General features: G+C 52.9%; 6 protein-coding genes across 6 annotated transcripts; 4 read left to right on the top strand and 2 right to left on the bottom strand.

Annotated features, from left to right (window-relative positions):
* The first annotated feature begins 291 nt into the window (after positions 1-291).
* BJX68DRAFT_14682 (uncharacterized protein) lies at positions 292-2,419 on the top strand. The gene has a single exon (XM_071036593.1). The coding sequence runs from the start codon at positions 798-800 to the stop codon at positions 2,289-2,291; it is 1,494 nt and encodes a 497-aa protein (XP_070906098.1). The 5' UTR covers positions 292-797; the 3' UTR covers positions 2,292-2,419.
* Positions 2,420-4,720, bottom strand: BJX68DRAFT_14656 (uncharacterized protein). The gene is made up of 4 exons (XM_071036586.1): positions 4,618-4,720; positions 4,181-4,562; positions 3,224-4,123; positions 2,420-3,118 (listed from the first exon to the last, which is right to left on the bottom strand). Exons 1-4 carry the CDS (start codon positions 4,634-4,636, stop codon positions 2,548-2,550), a joined length of 1,872 nt encoding a protein of 623 aa, XP_070906097.1. The 5' UTR covers positions 4,637-4,720; the 3' UTR covers positions 2,420-2,547.
* Positions 4,721-5,766: 1,046 nt separating this feature from the next.
* btgE (putative cell wall glucanase (Scw11)) lies at positions 5,767-7,905 on the bottom strand. Its single transcript, XM_071036561.1, has 2 exons — positions 7,614-7,905; positions 5,767-7,562 (listed from the first exon to the last, which is right to left on the bottom strand). The coding sequence occupies exons 1-2, from the start codon at positions 7,804-7,806 to the stop codon at positions 6,091-6,093; spliced, it is 1,665 nt and encodes a 554-aa protein (XP_070906096.1). The 5' UTR covers positions 7,807-7,905; the 3' UTR covers positions 5,767-6,090.
* Positions 7,906-9,921: 2,016 nt separating this feature from the next.
* BJX68DRAFT_14562 (uncharacterized protein) lies at positions 9,922-11,123 on the top strand. The gene has a single exon (XM_071036564.1). It carries the CDS (start codon positions 10,266-10,268, stop codon positions 10,956-10,958), a length of 693 nt encoding a protein of 230 aa, XP_070906095.1. The 5' UTR covers positions 9,922-10,265; the 3' UTR covers positions 10,959-11,123.
* On the top strand, positions 11,124-12,363 carry BJX68DRAFT_14622 (uncharacterized protein). Its single transcript, XM_071036580.1, has 3 exons — positions 11,124-11,351; positions 11,413-11,522; positions 11,575-12,363. Exons 1-3 carry the CDS (start codon positions 11,289-11,291, stop codon positions 12,020-12,022), a joined length of 621 nt encoding a protein of 206 aa, XP_070906094.1. The 5' UTR covers positions 11,124-11,288; the 3' UTR covers positions 12,023-12,363.
* On the top strand, positions 12,104-13,253 carry BJX68DRAFT_14643 (pyridoxal phosphate-dependent transferase). Its single transcript, XM_071036584.1, has 3 exons — positions 12,104-12,198; positions 12,253-12,587; positions 12,647-13,253. Exons 1-3 carry the CDS (start codon positions 12,184-12,186, stop codon positions 13,197-13,199), a joined length of 903 nt encoding a protein of 300 aa, XP_070906093.1. The 5' UTR covers positions 12,104-12,183; the 3' UTR covers positions 13,200-13,253.
* The last annotated feature ends 5,125 nt before the right edge of the window (positions 13,254-18,378 follow it).

Raw genomic sequence — 18,378 nt, 5'->3', positions numbered from 1 at the left:
CACCTCACGCACCCTCGCAAGACCACGGATAAGTCGACTGCAAGGAATTACCGCTCGCCCATAGTGTGAACAAAGCGTGGCCTGAGACTGCGGGCGTGTTCGCGTCGGGCTGACTACCGAATGGCTTAGTGGATTGTCCAATGAGGTGGATCGAAAAACTAACCTGCAATTTAGGCACGATGCTCGGATTCCACTAGAAGTTAGTGTGTTGCCGATATGTGTGCTGGGCGTGACTTGTGTTGGGATGGCATGATCGGGAGCGAGTCTGGTGGCATGATGGGTTCTGGGGCTGAGAAGCGCACCAACACTACAGCGAGACAACGGCGTTCGGCTGAAGTAGGGAAGGGAAGATGAGCGGAGACTGCCGGTGAAATTTATTGCAATAAATTATGGTCAAGTCTGGAAGTGTCCCTGACATCATTCTGCTCTGGATGTTTTACCCCTCGATCTATACTTGGGCAGTCCCGTGATGAGCAGCCGTTTTCGCGATCTTCCGATGGCGCCTGTCAACGTCCGTGTCAACATTCTCCGGCGGAGAAGATTTCCATTCTTCGGCCGGGCGTCTTGAGATCATATCATCGGCTGAGAATTTCGATTGACATTGCAAATCGGACCAGGCAGTGAAATGCAGCCTGACGATGACTCTTTCGGCATCATTCACTGCCGACTCCTCACTCTCGGTTTCAGCCTCGTATCCAGCAATTCTGCACCCCCTCTTTCATCCTCATCAATTCTCTCTTATTCCATCATGACCTCCATCAATCCCGATTGAAAGCAAAGCAACCAGCCCAACAAAAATGCCCTCCTCCGCTCCCAGCCTCCGCAGCACCGTCGGCACCGCTTCCACCTCCCAGTCCCCAGCCGCCAGCCCGGGCGACACCCCACCAACCCACAAGATCAACCTCTCCCTCGCCCCACGCGCCCGCTACGCATCCCTAGCGACCGCCTACGCCCCGCGCCTCCGCAGCATAACCTCGATTTTCGACACCCTCGTCCTTGAGATCTTCCCAGACTCGTACCTCCCCTGGATAAAGTCGCTCGCACGGGTGTGTCTGCGTCGCGTGTACGATGACGAGGAGACGGAGGAGATTCGTGGCATTGCCGAGGCGACGGGGATAGAGGTTTATCTTGTTGTTTGTCTGAATGTCTTGCTGGATCTGCTTATGGGGTGTACGAGTGGGGCGGCGTTGTATAAACCTGCGAGGGGAGAAGGGGAGGGAGGTGAAGGGGCTGGACAGGCGAGGATGCTCCATTTCCGCACGTTGGACTGGGACATGCCCGCCCTGCGCGAATTGCTCGTGACGTTGGAATTCGTCGATAGCGATGAGCCTGACGCGCCAGTGCTCGCTCGGAATATCACGTACGTCGGCTTCGTAGGCGTCCTCACGGGCGTGCGACCAGGTCTAAGCGTCTCGCTGAACTTCCGTCCGAACCACGACGACGATACATGGGTGAAGAACTTCAAGTACTACGGGCGCCACCTACTCGTCCTCTTAGGCTTCAAACGTTCGATATCGTCTCTCCTCAGACAAACAATCATTCCATCGAAACCGCTGAAACCGAGCTGGCTCTCATACCTCTGGCTATGGAACCGGAACCGCGCCCAACAGCCCCTCAACACCCTTCCACTGAACCAAACACTCTCCCACATCCTCTCGGCCCCCTCAACAGCCTGCTACCTAATTCTCAGCGACGGTCGTGAGACCTACGTCCTGGAAAAGGACTACAAAACCACAACCGTCGAAAGCAGCTCGTCGTTCATTGTCGCAACGAACAACGATCGCAGCACAGAAGTCCCGCGCTCAGGGCCAACCGACCACTCGTCGCGACAAGAACACACAGGCGCGTCGCTGATGACAGCGGGCGACCCAGTCCTGCTCGTGGATTTCATCAAGGATAGCATCGAGCGGCGCGCGTGCATGCAGGCGCATTGGGATATGAAGGTTGCGAGCGCGAGGCAGGCGATTCGACGCGCGAGCCAGGGGTCCGGTGTTAGTGTCGGCCCTGTCACTGCGAGGAGTGACCCGTTGAGGAGGACGAGGTCGAGTCAGAGCCAGAGACAGACAACTCAGTCTCAAACTCAGGCCTCAGAGTCGACTCCGCCTGCTCCGGCAGAGCACGAAGTTACCGCGACATTGGAGGAACTCGTGACCTGGACGTCGAGGTATCCCACTACGAACGAGATGACGCATTTCGCGACGGTGTTGGATCCTGTCAAGGGGTCTATCGCGTGGATCAAGCGGTATCTTGAGCCATTGGAGTGTGACTGGGAAATGACGGATTTCGAGTGAGCTACGCACATGCATATAGTAAGTTCCTTGGTTGCAGGTGGTGGATGGGTCCAATGTTGGCTCTCTGGCAGAGCATCTGTTCATTATATTCGTAACATCATGAGTCATGTACATTTACCGAAATTACCAATCCATCTATCGGCAGTGATGTATGCGTCAATCCGTCCGTCTATCCACCCGTTCCCAGTCGGCAAATATCCGCAACGAGCCGACGGCGCGTCCCGTCCCATTCCCGGTTTCCGTAAATTGTCACGGATCATATAAAACCATCCGGCGACCTCTCCTGTACGCTCGAGACCGTAGCCGTAGCCTGGTAATTCTTCCTCTCGCGAATACGATTCGCAAATGCAATCGGCGAGCGCGGACTCCGCTCCCCCTCTCCTCCCCCATGTGCACTCCCACTCCCACTCCCACTCCCCTTCTCCGTCTCCGCAAGGGCAGACAACGGCCTCAGTCCCGCAACGCCCAGGCCATCCTCCCTCCCCCTTCCGCTCTCATACCCAGAGGCAGACGCCGCCGACGGCAGTCCCACCCACTGCACCCGCGTCCTAGCCAACGCCTCCGGCGGCGGATCGGAACCCGTCGTACTATCCTGCGGCACAATCTCATCGAATCTTGGGTTCCGCGTCGCGCGAAGGATGGTACTAAACGAGTCTGTGAACGCGAAGCCGTTGTCCCACATCGTCAAGAATCCGGCGATGATGCATAGGAGCGAGATGAAGATCGACACGCCGTAGGCTATCAGGAGGTTCTTTTGCGAGTAGAGGTAGCGCGGTTCGTACGAGTAGGTTGTTACGTTTATGGTGTTTGCGGCTGTGGCATTTAGTCTGTGGTTGGAGATGCGTTGGTTAGTGATAAGTCCTAATCAAGAGCGGGTTGAGGGGCGGAGGAGAGGTGAGGGAGGGAAGGGAGGGAAGGGAGCAACGACTAACTGGAAGTATGGATCGCTGAGTAAACTGAGTGTAATATTCCTCCCCAATTGTGCCGCGGCATCCGCGAGAGACGGTAGGTGAGTGGTATTCACTTCCGTGTCGGCATAAATCAGCGGGTACATCTCCTTCGAGTTTCCGAGCGCCGTGGAGAAAGCCTGGGTCAAATCGCAGTGCTGCGGGTAATACCAGCATCGACCGGTGAAGATGGTTGAGAAGACGGACATAATCGATGTGTATGAGAAGCGCTTGTGTTCGTCGGAGGGCGTTGGAGACTGTTTTTGAGTATACCTCGGTACGGGATTAAGGATTGTCATGTCTGTGATTTCCTGCGTCTGTTCGCCGTTGACGAAGTGGAAGTCGACGGTGTATGAGGCGTTGTACATGGCGCATTCGACGAGCGTGCGGTCGGGTGAGTAGGGCTGGAGTGCGAGAATCAGTTTTCCGACGAGGCCCTCGTCGTCTGGGCGGATTTCTGAGGTGTTGAAGGAGGCGGTACTCTCGAAGAGAACGTCGAGGTCCCGGGAGATGTTTCCGGTGGTTGCGGTGAACCCAGTGTAGGTTATCCGGAACATGTCGGTGCGTCTGTGCCACTCCTGGAATGAGGTGTTGAGGATCTCCCTGCCTGGTTCGCACTGGATGAGCGGGGCGATGAACGAATGCGTGTACGATGAGTTCGGGGCCGGTGCTTGGAGGGTCCTGACGGAGCCCTGGATTACGATCCCTGTGAGGAACCGGGTGATGTATGGGGTTGGGCCATCGTATCCGCCTGAGCTCATCGTTGAATACTTGAAGAAGTCCCAGTCAAAGTCTGGCAGCATCTGTTGGGGAGAGAAATTGGTTATGAAGGCGGATTGCACCGACAGGGTTGCTGGAGTCACAACTGTGACCAGAGGGATTGTCCTAGTGAGTCGTCAGTCTCGGGCAGATCTTCCATGATTTGTGGAGCAATCAGCATACCAAGTGATGAGGCCCAGGATAGCAACGTTGGGACCTCTAATCCAGATTTGCGGATCAAAAAAGTTGAATATACTTCCCCGGATATCCCACATCGAGTCCAGGGTCGATAGCCTCACAGGCTTCAGTCGTAGGATCCACCAGAGGTTCTGAACACAGGCAATCCCCACAGCGGTCGTCAAGAACGTCTTGGTCAAGAAGGCGAGCCCGGTACCAATCCTCAGCGCCCACGCTTGTTCGTCCTGGCCTCCGACTGCCGTATCATCCAACGAGTAGTAGTAGAAATGGTGGCCGATAGCGAGTCCCAGCCCGAGGACGAAGCATAGTATCATCGCTGTCGGCATCCGCCAGTGGATACCACTCTTCTGTCCCATCTTGCGACCGTCTATTCATATCGTTAGTATATGTGCACCGATTCAGACACATGTAGGAGCTTTTACCTGGCGAAGAACCCGCCATGACAAATGATAAACACGTATATAAGTCGGAAGCACGACGAAGCAAAAGAGAAAGCAAACATTCTCAATGTCCCCAGCACCAAACCCCTCCTACTTATTTAACGTGTAACCGCGACCATGACTAGCTCCTCTTCCCCGATCAAGTCATTGGGCGCCTAGTATTTTTAGAATGGGTACTTAGCGCGAGGGGAGAGCTGTGATACGCGACCAGTGTCGCACGGGGCCTGGCTTCGGCTCCTGGCGTACAGATCGATTTATTCTCATTGGTAGCTATCACTGTCTTGCTGCGGCAACATCCCTTGCCGCCCGTCGGGGCATGCTTTCCTCTCGTGGGGTATCGACCTTGGCTTTGAGCTCCAACACCATCGTGTTATTCGGACACGGCATTCGCCGAGTGTTTCGGTGTTGAGCGTGACCTTGCAGCGCAGACGACGATGGTATTCTCAGGACCGATGGCGTGACGTCAAAAAGGTGGGGAGTCGCCCTGTACAACTGGCAGGGAATTGAGGTCCAACAGGGTCACCGTGCATCGCCCCCAATGTCGCTTCCGTGTCACTGCCGATCGGTGGGCACACGGGCCTCGTGGACGTAGGCGGTGCATGAAATGAATATCAATCTGGCTCTGACTTGACTTGACTTGTCCATGAGACATGATTCAATTGACGTCGCTGATCGAGCGATGATTGGGATGGAGATGAGCTCAGACGAGCTGGTGGAAGACTGGCGGCTCACCACACAGCGACCACCATCATCAGGTGACTTGCAGTTAGAAAGACAATGAACGCGATTACATTTGCAACAAGGAAGAATAAGACAGGTAGGTGTGTATACTTTAGTAATCTAAATAACACTAAAGTCTTCTATCTGCTCCTGAACCATGTTGAACTAACCTATGCTTTGGTTGGGTCGCTCGGTGCAAATATATATAATAGAGCACACTACCGGATTTGTAGGAATAGAGGACATAGATAACCATCTTTTACACAAAGTCGCGGGTGATGTCTCAATAATCGCTTATTGATACAAAGTGAGTGGTTCTTCGCTCGAGGAAGAGGGCCTGAATAGGTAACGCAAGCATCAATCCCGTACTACTGGTGTGTGGCCATGACGGAACAACCGGGGTATACAAAAGTTCAACAATTTATGGCTCAAGTGAGTACAATATTTATTGGATTACTTCGAGGCAGAGAAGATATATACTGAAATATGTCGTAATCCGTGATGAATTAGCATGTACAGACTAACAAGAAAACAGGCATATGCAAGCTGACAAACAGGTGAATAGGAACATATAAAAGGTTATATCTACTACAGGGACATCGAAGTATACGGAAAGGCAAGGCGAATAAAAATCCCGGTCGTGAAAAGGGGGTTGCAACGACGGGTCCAAAGAAAAGAAACTCCTATCCACTTAATTGACAATATATACTATACTCTTCTCAGATGTTTCACAGTTTAGAAGAGGTCAATGCAGCCCCAGTGGGTCTCGACGTTGAAAGGGTTGTAGCTCTTAGCGGCCTTCCAGTGGTCATCCTCATAGGAGAAGAAGACGGAGACACCGCCGACCTTCTCGACCAGAGACTTGATGGCAATAGCCTGCTCGGACTTGCTGGGGATGGCCTTGCCGTTGGAGTCACCACCACTGGGCCAGCCGGTCTCGAGGTTGATGACGTCCTTGCCAGAGCAGACCTCCTTGAGGTCCTTGATCTGGTTGCTGACGAGCTCACCAGCCTGGGAGGCGGAGAACTCAGCGTTGAAGAAGGGGTGGAGGTTGGCACCGAGGATGTCAACGACGGGGCAGAGAGTAGCACCGTTGGCGAGCCAGACATCGATGGGCTCGGCGGTGGTGACCTGGCCACTGTAGCCAGCAGCCTGGAAGGTGCTCTTAGCCTCGGAAACGAACGAGGCGAGATCAGCAGCGGAGCAGATCTGTCCGCTAATGGCCTCGTTACCGACGGCAACGAGCTCAACAAGCTCCCACTTGGCCCAGGCGGTGATCTCGCTGAGCTGAGGACGGGCAGCATCGATACCGTTACCGTCAATGAAGACACCAATGATCATCTTAAGACCGTGAGCCTCGCAAGCAGCACCGACGTACTCGAGGGTGTGGCAGTCAGTTCCGTAGACACGGACGTGGGTAAAGCCCTTCTGCTTGATGAGAGCAACCTTCTCCAAGACATCGGCCTTGGACATGCAGCTCTCATCGTTGTTGTAGGGAGTGAAGGTCATACCCATCTGAGGGCCACCGGTGGCAATGGGAACGCTGGTCGAGGCAGCAGTGCTGGTGCTGGGGACAGCTGTGGTGGTGGGAACAGCAGTGGTGGTAGGGACAACAGTGCTGGTGGGAGCAGAAGTGCTGGTGGGAACAGCGGTGGGCTCATCAACATTGGTGTAAGGGCAGACATAGGTGTAGTCAGTGCGAGTGACGGTGATGGTGGACTCGGGGTTGGTGTAGGTTCCGGGGGTGACGGTGGCCGGGGTAGGGTAGACAACCACGGTGCTGGTGGGAACGTAGGTGGTGGTAGGGTTGATGGTGTAGGTACCAGCGGAGGGGCAGACGTAGGTGGTGGTCTCGATCACGCTGGTGACGGTGCTGCCAGAGGGCTTGACGGTAGCGTAGGGGCAGGTGATGGTCGTGGCCGTCTCAACAATGGTTGTCACACCACCGTAGGTGTGGGTACCGCTGGGCAGGTCGGTGGTGGTGGCACCGCAGACAGTGGTGGTGTCGGTGACGGTGATGGTGGTGGCGGGGATGGTGTAGGTACCGGTCTCGGTGAAGCTGGTTACACCAGGGGTAGGGAGAGTAACCTCAGGAGTCTCGGAGGTGGCAGTGACCGTGATGGTGGTGTAGCTAGTGGACTCGACGGTGGAAGTAGTCTCAGAGGTCACGGTGCTGGTGGGAACCTCAACGGGGACCACGGGGACCACTGCGTTTGTCAGCCCAATTCATCTCAATTCCATCTAGAATCGCGACTCACATGTAGGCTCGCCCCAGTAGGAGATGACCTCGGTGGTGCAGCCGCAGCTCTCCTCGGGCCTGGGGGGGATGGCGGAGGAAGAGTGGTGAAGGCCCCGGTGGTGGAGGCCCTCGTGGGCGTGACGGCGCATATGGACATCAGCAACGGCGGTGCCGGCGAAAGCGGCCGCGGTGGCCAGGATAGCTCCCCTCATGATGAATCGAAAGTAAACAAACGGCTATATATAAATCGATAGGGTTTTGGTGTCTGGGTATAAAACGCAATGAATGCCCGCTGAACGAGTGAAGCGGTGGTCAACAGTACGGCTCGAAAGGAATGACAGGGGAGGAGGCCTCGTTCCGACGATACTTCAGAGAGAGAGAAAGATCACCAAGAGAAGAGGAAAAGCAGAGAAGAAGAAGGGAGCGCAGGAGAAAAGAGGGGGCAACTGGGAAATTAGGGCGAGAGCAAGACGGGGCTTGGGGAGCCGGTTCAGGCGGAGCCATGGCTGGTGATTGGCAGAGACAGGGGGGTTCTGGCCCAAATCCAGCTCCCTCGCCAGCCAAAATAAGCCTGACCAAGCCAATGATGGCAAAAGGGGCAGAAAGCCAGAAGCTGGGCGAAATCTGGCCATGAGCTAATGATGTGGTGCTGCTGAAGATCGCTCACCAGCCGGGCGGGGCCACGGAAATTATATTCACCTCTACACCAATCAGACCCTGCGCCGAATATGATGCGGGCCTGCATGATTTCCCCTTTGAGTAAAGCCTAAACACCGCACAAAGTCTGAGCTCCACATGGCTGCTTCGCTGTCGTTCCTTGCAGACTGTCTCCCAGCATCCGAACCACCGTCCAGGGTATTGGCAGACTTGGTCTTGATGGCCGTTGGACTCATCTTGGGTGTTCAGGTAGGCGCGCGCGTCGACGATAACCAGAGGAGCAACGTGGCTCTGGAGGAAAGCAGGTTGTGTGGTGTGGTGACACGTTTCCAGGAGACTTAGAGTTTGTGGTGATTAATTGTTGCCGGCCATGTGAGATGCGGTTTCAGGGACCTTTAGGAACAGCGACAAGTCAAGCCTTGACCGTGTCCACGCTCATCAAACCAGCCCTGGATGCAGGGACTCAACTCCTTGGGATTGACTCAAAGGCAGGAACCGATAAAATCAACACAACATGTTCTTGCTCGAGTCCATGGCAACAGTGCAAGACCAACTGAGACAGTCCCAGTTGCCGGCCAAAACAGGCAAAGAAGCTACCGGGTCTTACAAAAGCATAAGAGAAATTCGCTGGGACTCCACCTTTACCCGAGCCTCTACGACAGTCACTGGCCGAATTTCACGAGTCGCCGGAGAAGCACCAATGGTGTTGCTCCGGTGCCTGATCCGCTTTACGAGGAGCGGTGAGGCCTCGTATTTTACGTCTCCTTTTCAACAGCCTGCGAGATGACGGTTAGCTCAGCCTCAGCAGACACCAAGAATAATGCGACCAGTCGACCATCTCTCGAGAGATGAAACGCTGTGGTGTCCTGGATGGAAACGTGGACCTGGCTCAAGAGTCAGGCTGTCAGAGTCGCAGTTGACTGTTGAAGACCGCGGAGCTCGGCTGAGCCTTTGTTACCGGCTGAAGCCTGAACCACACAATCATTGTCAATAATTCGGCCGATCACCAAAGCGCAAAGTCTCGACCACGATCAAACTTGAAAGAGAGAAAGGAGATCGTTTTCTTCGTTGTTTTTCTTTCCTGTCAGTCGCGATCATCCAGGAGGCGAAATTGGCGGTTGACCAGACGGTCTTGTTCTCAACGACCAGACTCCGCACATGCCGGGCCAGTCTCCACCACCTCAGCCTCTTTCCAAGGTCTCGTCGGCAGGTATCCCAGATGAGTCGAATGACGGAGGAAGTTGCATCAATAATATTCTTCATATCTGTCATCGAGAGCTGTCGTTGCTTGAGCTCATGGTTCATCCAAGTTCCAACTCCTTGTGAGACCCGTGCGCCCATACCCCTGTCCCCTGAACGATCACCCCACGATCGAGGAATCGATGTGGCGAATCAAACAGGCGATGGAAATCTCTGTTCTTGTTATCAAACAATGTTCCATTCGAATTTCGACCCATTCATGATTCAGGATTTTCATATTCGCCGCGCAACCCCATCTGTTCTGGCAAAGATCTGCCGGATATCGCGGTCTGGAACGGGATCAACTGCTGTGCGGTTCCTTCACTCAAGGCTTGGCCCAGGTTCTTTTTTTTTTGAGGTTAATGACAGCTCCTTGATCTGCTCTGTCTCTCATTGTCTGAAGTACCCAGCTCTTAACCACCGCTCAAGAATCCTCGAGAGGCCAAAGGCAGTCGTGTTGCATCAAATGCTGGAATATGGCAGTGGCGCAGCGCTCAATATGCACCGGAGCAGCGTGTGGACTGCCGAACGGCGCTTGTTTCACCTCGGAATACCACAAATTGAGGCAATGCTGGAGCCTATAAAATCCGATAGTATGGACCTCACAACGATAGTCCTGAACCCAGAGCACTGGCCGGTGGTCGCGAGGAGGAGAATTTCCTGAATATTGATCACGATCAACTCAAGCACTTGGCTAAGCACGTGGGCATTGAGGAGCGAGTTGGAAATTCTAGATCTTGACAGAGCTGGCAGCCGAGGAGGAGTGCTCCGAGCGATGTTTCCTCCACAGTCAGGGGCGGAGCAGGAGCGGGAGCACCCAGACGACTTGGTACTAGTATGTGTGATAGTGTCTGCCACCCCGGATGAAGTTTCCCGTTTGCTCGACGGAGCCATACCTCCCTGTGATGGAGAGTCGGTCTTGGACCTCCTTTCCAACGCCCCTTTTCACCACAACGGTCAGCCTCGATTCTTGTCTGAAGTCTCGCCGGCTGGTCGCTCCCTGGAGTATGCTCGGAGCTTTTTAAGATTTCCAGGCAACAAAAGCGAACCGGGAGCCTCCCTCTGCCTCTTGAGGTTGACCGTTGAGGTGAAGCAGGGGAAATTCAACCCGATTGTAGAACTCTTTGCCCAACCCTCTTATCGATCCGCCAGAGTCGGTCGCTGTAGCATGGCGTGCATATTGAAGGTCGTGCAATACTGTAGCTATTCAGGCGCTCAGCGTCTCGAGTCTCCCAACCTCAGACTGATTCCGAGTCCCCTCTCTTGGTCCAAGAGGCTACAGATTTCGATCAAGTGTAATCGACGGTCAGTCACGGTCACGGCATCGGCAGCGCTCGTTGGATCGTTCCTCGTCGATAATGTACGTCCTATCCTGGTATTTGTGAGGGTAATTGGTAGTTGCCCTGTCTGGAAAAGGTTCTTCTTGACGTGTTCTGGAAGTTGTGTCGCTGTACCACCTCATTCATGAGAACTGACCTTGCTGAATCGACCTCCACCGGCTGGCCCAATAGATGGAGGAATGTGAGCGTCAAGTCCTTGCGCTATCCAACAAACCCCCCACACAACGATTGTGATACGCCTTCATGTTCGATATGGGCTCCTTGAGGATGCTGAGGTCCCTTGGGATATACTCCAGCTTGCCCTGGGAAGGAGCGACCCTCCACCTGCACTGGGCCACGACAGAACGAACGCGCTCTGCGACCTTTCGTTTCCTCAACATTCTCTCGTTAATCAGCATCTCCTAGAATACTATAATCTTATCTCGATCTATATTATTTTACGTCTTTCTCACTCGGAGATGGATAACCTGCACGGACACGGCTCCTCCGAAAGGACCACGCTGCCTCAAGGCGATACGCATGTAAGTCTGCGGTCCGTGTTGTCCCTGCACAGATAGTGTGTTCACTTACGCATGCTGCTAGGCTTTGAGTGTTTCTTTACCTACTTGGGCCGATGTCGCACAATATGTAGGGACTCAACCGCCAGGCCCTAGGTGGTCGTCAGTCGCCCACGATGACGGGGTAGCTACTCGGTGCGTGGGCTCCCCAACTGCTGGATACCCAACCTTTACTTACGAAAACAAGATTATGCCAGGGCATAAACCCTCTTATTGAACGGGTAAATGAGCGGCTCGCCAACGGCAAGGATAGAATTTGCCACTGCCTTCTCTTCACCAACCGGGATGGCGCTTCGCGCTTCCTTAGAGCATGGGGAAATGAACAAGATCAACTGTGGCGTGGCAAGATAGAAACCGTTGCATTCGCCCCCCCAAAGAACGCGGAATGCTCTGATGAAACTAGGCGATGGGCGTCGTTCTGCGCACTCCTTTTCAATGGTTCCTCCTCCACCAACCCTGACAAGGCCATGCTTGTTTGGCGTGAACACGGCGATTTTATATCAAGTCGACATGCTGATGCTTGTCTCGAACGGCTTGATTACCTGGCTTCTAAATCGGAAAATGCCGAGTACGCAACTGCCCCAGCCAGGCGGTCTTGTGGCCTTGAGAAAATCTCATTTGGTGACTCTAAATGATTGATCAAAGGCAAGATCCAGGAGCTGGCGACCTCTGAAACCCATCAGAGCTTTACAGACACCCGCATCAAAAATGGCCATATTTTTCTCTTTGCAAATGGATCAACCGCCTTGTCGGCAGTCTGCAGGGTGGTCGCTTCCATCAAGCCGCCCGCACATAAATGGATTGCTTATGGGTAAGTACTCATCCAAGTAGTAACTATACACATAGATGATCTGATGGGCGTAAGTGGCTATCTGACCGGACGCGAGATGTTCTTCTGACCAATATAACTGGCGACGTCAAGTTCTACCTGGACACCACTAGCGACCTGTGTAAACTCGAACACTCGCTTGAAGAGGGGCAAAAAATCAACGCCCTTTTCTGCACGTTCCCCAACATTTTGACATTGAAGTGCCCCGACTTGTGGCGCATCCATAATCTTTCTGTTAAACATGGTTTCATCGTGATCTGTGACGATAGTGTGGCCAATGCAGTCGATGTTGACGTCTTCCCGTTTGTCGACATTCGAGTGACCAGCTTGACGAGGACGTTTAGCGGGTCCTGCAATGTTGCCGGCGGAAGGTAATGTACTCCGAATCCCTCGCCTTTTGGCAGGACTGACATTAGACCTCGGGACTTAGCGTGGTCGTCAATCCAGATTCGCAGTACTACGAGGCGATCTCTACAAAGCTGAAATCCATGCAGGACACGCTCCACCCATATGACGCCATGGTTCTGAGCAGGAATTGCCAAGATATCAAGCAACGAGTTGACGAATGCAACGCCAATGCGCTATCTGTAGTGAAGCTCTTGGCTGGAAGTCACTTCGTAAAGAGGGTCAATCACCCCTCGCTTTTGCACCGGAAGATGCTTTACGATCGCCACCGTCGTAAGGACGGGGGATACGGCCATGTCCTGACGGTAGAGTTTCTACATGCCTACTATGCCCCGCTATTCTATCACACTCTCAGAATTGAGAAAGGCCCTGGTTATGGCACCGGCTTTTCTATGTGTTTGCCCCCAATCATATATGAGCATCGTGAAGCCGAGTCGCTGGAACGCGAGGGCATCCCACGGCACCTTCTACTGTTGAGTATAGGGATGGAGAAAGAAGAGGTTATCATGGACGTTATGAAGGAAGCACTATTAAAAATAGCAACATGTAAGCCACCTGGTCACAGTCAGTCTCTCTAGCTACGTTTTATTATTACTTAGGATAGATAGTTAGCAGATACTAGAATATGAGGCCCGACTTTCAGTGCTCCTACCCGCAGTCCGAGTGGACGCGTCTGGTAAGCTGTTAGAATCATTGCATTGATACAATTGATAGCGATAATCTGGCATAGTAGAATCTGGAAGTGCTTGGTTCTGGTCCAACAGTAGTCGCTGCTCCCTAGTGTGTCTATCTTGCCTAGCTTCGTTGATATATCTCGCGCAATACCCTTCGCGATACCCGTGAAAATCAGCCCCCTTCACGTTCAAATACTAAGAAGAATCTTTTCATTTCACTTTATAGCCACTACTACACAATTACTGCTGTCACTCTACCCCCCGGATAATGTCTGTAGATATAATGTTTCCTCTCTCGTCTTTGACCTGCCAGGCGACGAAGGCGAGCCGGGGCGCCTCATCGTATCTGATACACCCGACATAGCTGGATTTTCACGGATATTACACCTACTACTAGAAGCGTGAAAGGCTACGCTGTGCTGTTGGGATAGCCAGTAGTCATCGACTTCAGATACCGCCCTCGAGGGCCTGCCTGGCACATGTACATCAAAGACTTAGCTCTCAGGATAGTCCAGCTAGCATCTTCGGGTATTGGATTGTCTTCTACTGATATAGTTAGACTCAAGAAACGCTTTAATAACATCAATTCTGGACAGGCAATCTTCGAGCTCATCGTAGTATAAGCATCTTGCCAATACGCCCGTCTTCTTCTAGGTCTGTACATTCATGGAGCGTAAGCCATGACACCTACTATGTATATGTTCCCCTTAATATCCTCCCTTTATCATAAAAACCCCTTGGGTACACATTCGTGCGGGAAACGCACCCGCCTTGCGCAGCAGTTCCTGTGCCGATATAAAGGTGGTACAACCCATCCAGGTCTTGCAGCAAAACCGTATAGACTGCCCATGTAGACTTCTTGGGCTCCGGCAGAGAGCTGAAAAAGTCGGCCGCTGGTGGTTAGGCGGCGCTGAATACGCCTAGCAAGCCGGGGGAAAACGTGATACCCGCCTGCTAGGCGACGCGAGGAAACTCCTCCAACCGAGCCCGGTACTCCGGGTTCACGCAGCAGGGACCGGAAATCAATTGCTTGGACCCATCAAGAACAGTCTCGAGCACGTTGTGGGTATGGTTAGCCGCCATCATCTCGACGTGAGCGAATCACAGCGCCCGTAACCACGGCCGTGGTGGTAGAGGCAGCAGCAGCAGCGGCAATACTATTAAAGTACTTCTAGCGACCACGAGGTCAGGTGCCGGAACCTGATCAGGCGATGGGGATTAATAACTTCCGTAAAAGCTGCGCCGAGGTACCAGGAAGGGTCTACTGCAGATTAGTACACGTCCATAATTGGAGTAGAGAGTAGACTTACCGAGGAATCACCACGCAAAACACCTCGTGGGAATGACGAACACACGGGAGAGGGAATCGAGTGCCACGGACTTGCGCCGAGATATCCGAAGACCACAGTACGCGTCTCACAGGGTAGCTTCGACAAGAACCTTGCAATAATCGACACTGCCTTGCAGACCAAGTCGAAATCCTCCGCAACTAGCTCCGTAAACCAAGCTCGGGGGCTTCGGGCGGCGTCGAGTGCAGAGTCTACCGTAAATTAGTATACGCCCGTAGCTCGAGTATGATTATAGACTTACCGTGAGGCAGCAACTTGTCAAGTCTTTACCAGCGAAGCGGGACCAAGACACAAATCCCGGTCGAATAAAAACATCTCCAAGACATAAGTTGGACGTGTGGGCGCTCTCGGTCGAAGATCATCCGCAGGAGATCGGGAGGGAGCCTTAGGATACAGGACATAGCCACCCAAGCCTAGAGTAGACCTGTTCGAGCTCTGTATAAACAGACCCGGACGGCAAGCCATCAGACGTGTTTGCTGCGAACATGCCATACTGCTACTTTTCTCTGCGCGTGATGATCACTGTAGCATAAGTTGTAGCATTAGCATCACAGCCGGGTGCCCTCCCTCCTACACACCGCGTGAAACTAGCTAGATTCCAACCGAGGCCCTATCCTTTACTTGTCCAAGGTCCGAGCATCGTTTATTATTGCCGCTTCAGGTACGACGGTGGGAATCATACATGATTCGGTCTCCTACCCCTAATCGGGGAGAAAAGTGTTCAGCACCTCTTTAGCACCTCTTTTCTTCCCCACGGGCACCCCGTCCATATCTGTTATTTTACCAGAGCAGGGCAAGGACTGCTACGTTGTAGCATGGGAGCCCGAGTACCACGATGCAATCACGGCTCCGAGTGCCGCCTCAAGCCTGGACGGCACCCAAAGGTTCTCAAACCGGCTCGGGCAGCTTGGCAGCGCGGAAAGCTGTCTCTGGACGTGCTTCCTGGAGGTCACCAGACATGTCTAGCTTTCAAAGAAGCGTTAATTGAGAGTAAGCCCATTCCTGCAAATGAGAATTGGGGCGTGGTTCTGGTAGCGTAACTTGATATGTTTTTTTCAGACCAGCGGCGGTACGCCTGAGCCCCTTACCCATAGTCCAAATAGTGGGGTGGAGATCCTTTCCTCTACTTTCTGTCAGTTGGCAAGTCTTGCTAAATAACCACGGTTGTACAAATGTGGCGGTTAATATAACGCACGAGTACGGTATGCATGGTAAGCGGAATCTGGACATGGTCCAGTAGTGCGAATTAGGGAGCTTGTCAGAGAAGCCCGGAGATCTTAGGGCTCCAAACAATGGTGTTCCATACTAAGGTGCCTTTGCAGTGCATGATCATCTTTAAGACCGGAAACACAAAGAATCGCAGTAGAACTCCTTGTTTGCAATAGCCTCAGACTTCCAAGTGCCAAACTGAGTCATTAAGTTTTAAACAAGCCCCAGGAGGCTTGCAGCCATGCTTGCCCTAACGGCAGCAAGCGCACGAATTCGAGCCCAGGGGATCCGCTGCACTGCGAGAGAGCAGACATGGAAGTCACGCTAGCTATTGATGCAATAATAATGCGTTAGCCGTTAACCATGGTTGATAAAACCCCTGGTTATGATTGCGATGCGGGTGACAATGCGGAGATAATAGAGATGGGGGAAAGGCCCAGAATGGGAGATAGATCAGACGCCAACAACGCCAGTAACCGCAGCCGCGGTAGTAGCGGCAGCGGCAGCAGCAGCCCTGGTAAGATTATCAAGGTGTTTCGGGTGACCAAGATGTCCCTTTAGCTGACCAGGGGCGGCAAAAGGGATTTTGCAAATAGGACAGTAGTGCCGTCTCTTGGCCTTAACTTGAGCAATGTGCTTTCTCTTGGGCCCATTTTGGTGACAGGAGAATGGGACCATGTACTAACCACTAAACGGAGCCAGAAAGAGATCCATACGCCTGTCTCGTGGAACGGGTGCAACAGCCCTTCTCTATCATATGAGCGAGAGAGAACCAATAGCGAGTTGCAGGTGGGTCTCAAGGTCTGATCCAGGTATTAATTCCTAGAATCATTTTTAGACCAAAAGTCCCGCAGGATGTTAAGGGAGCAATTGCCGAGTATCAACCCAGCGGAGCCCTTAAAGGCCCCGCAGCCAGGTTAGGCGTACCGGGCAAAGCAGGAGTGGTCTTGCCTAGTAGATCCTCGCGGGCACTTTGGCTAACATATAAGAGTAATAAGAACGTCTGTTAGAGCCTTTGTTGATCCATGTCCAGACTTCTTCCTTCATACTCAATGACCATGGGCGGGACGTGTCCTTTGATACGTCCATAGTTGGAAAAATATGACGGGGATTGTCACTACTAGCTATCTTTGGCTGAAACAAGCCACCACGTATGATGGTTCCAAGATACCTTGCACAAGCCCAGTATACGTCGGTATCGGTATGCATCGAAGATACCAGAGCCAAAACTTCTTCGAACCTGCATCTATTAATAGAGAGCGCATATATTAGTAACCGAATACTCCAAGGGTATACCGCGAACACAAGTGGCTCTCACTTGAGGGCCCCCTGTGATGACTAGGGTTGGATTCATAGAACCGGGGAACCCAAGCCAAGTGAAATGGGAAGTCTCTGGGAAACTTGGACTATTGAGGCAGGGTTCGCCTGCGGATCTTCTTCTGAGCCGCAGTGCGTTGAGCATTCTTCGAACGCGTGTCTCCCACGGACAAAGCTGACGGTGCGTATACTCTTGTCTGACTCTGCGTTTGAAGACCGTAGAACCATCAATTCACTCTGATCCGTGGTATTGGTGGTCTAGTATCCTGCCGCCTACCACAAGGGGCGGATTCATCAATGTGGCTGAGTTCAAGGCCAGGATGAATCATTCAGAACTCGTTCGTCAATAGCATGCTTAACAATGATAATATCCTTATTGGCAGAGGGCAAAGATCCCATGGTTACACGCGCATCGAAGCAGTCCATGGGGCGTGCAAACTTGAAAGCATGGTTCCAGCTTGCGTTTCTGGGTGAGTAGGCACCTCTAGTATATGCCCCGCTAGTACTATGTAGTAAGTCAACAAGTATGTTGGGTTCCTGGTGGTGATATTGCGCCTCTGTACCCGGGCCGCTCTTAGGATGATCAAGCCTGGTTTAAGCCTATAGCCCTCCCTGTCTGCCATTGCCACTTTTACCAAGACCTAGGCTAGGTCGCCGCACTGAATGCCTCTCATTATCCAATCGTCAGTATCGTCAGTATCGTCATTGGTCGAGGTAGGTCGTGTGGGTGTAGCTTGTTGGCGAACTGGATACGCACATCACGCCAGGACATATACTCGTTGCCCGTGAATCCATCTGATCGACAAATTTCTCGGGAGCGGCACCCCAGTGCACACTGTAAAATCAATCCCAAGGCGAAGATCAAGGTTTTGTCCCAAGAGATCGTTCCATCCACCAAGGCACGATGGAGCCAGGCTCGCACAATACCGTGAACGGCACTGAAGCCAGCACGGTCTCGCTTGAACCACAGAGCTCTGAGGAGCTTTCCACCATGAATGAGGTCACGAAGTGTATCCTCCAGATAGGCAAGATCAGCGGCAGAAGGAGAGAACACGTTGCGGTAGTTCTGAGTTAAGAAGTGGAGCAGGTGGTTGCTGCCGACAGCTGGGGTGGGATGGCAGGCATCATACAGGTATGCATATGGCTGGAGCTGCTGCGGAACATACTTTCCCTGAGCGATGGTCTAAGAAGGTGTACGGCATGCATAC

The sequence above is a fragment of the Aspergillus pseudodeflectus genome, assembly GCF_044049435.1.
Source record: "Aspergillus pseudodeflectus strain CBS 756.74 chromosome Unknown BJX68scaffold_1, whole genome shotgun sequence".
NCBI classification, from domain to species: Eukaryota; Fungi; Ascomycota; class Eurotiomycetes; order Eurotiales; family Aspergillaceae; genus Aspergillus; species Aspergillus pseudodeflectus.
The sequence above is the reverse complement of the archived record's forward strand: the minus strand, read 5'-3'. Positions and strand labels throughout refer to the sequence as shown.

Bases quoted from the DNA above. Each gene is read 5' to 3' on its own strand.
- BJX68DRAFT_14682 (XM_071036593.1), top strand. From the start codon at position 798: ATGCCCTCCTCCGCTCCCAGCCTCCGCAGCACCGTCGGCACCGCTTCC.
- BJX68DRAFT_14656 (XM_071036586.1), bottom strand. The intron at 4,124-4,180 runs GTATGCTGATTG...ACGACTCACTAG, and splicing joins ATCCTGGGCCTCATCACTTG to GACAATCCCTCTGGTCACAG. The intron at 3,119-3,223 runs GTTAGTCGTTGC...CTCCAACCACAG, and splicing joins CTCAGCGATCCATACTTCCA to ACTAAATGCCACAGCCGCAA.
- btgE (XM_071036561.1), bottom strand. From the start codon at position 7,806: ATGAGGGGAGCTATCCTGGCCACCGCGGCCGCTTTCGCCGGCACCGCC. The intron at 7,563-7,613 runs GTGAGTCGCGAT...TGACAAACGCAG, and splicing joins CTACTGGGGCGAGCCTACAT to TGGTCCCCGTGGTCCCCGTT.
- BJX68DRAFT_14562 (XM_071036564.1), top strand. From the start codon at position 10,266: ATGTTTCCTCCACAGTCAGGGGCGGAGCAGGAGCGGGAGCACCCAGAC.
- BJX68DRAFT_14622 (XM_071036580.1), top strand. From the start codon at position 11,289: ATGGATAACCTGCACGGACACGGCTCCTCCGAAAGGACCACGCTGCCT. The intron at 11,352-11,412 runs GTAAGTCTGCGG...GCATGCTGCTAG, and splicing joins TGCCTCAAGGCGATACGCAT to GCTTTGAGTGTTTCTTTACC. The intron at 11,523-11,574 runs GTGCGTGGGCTC...TACGAAAACAAG, and splicing joins GATGACGGGGTAGCTACTCG to ATTATGCCAGGGCATAAACC.
- BJX68DRAFT_14643 (XM_071036584.1), top strand. The intron at 12,588-12,646 runs GTAATGTACTCC...CTCGGGACTTAG, and splicing joins TGCAATGTTGCCGGCGGAAG to CGTGGTCGTCAATCCAGATT.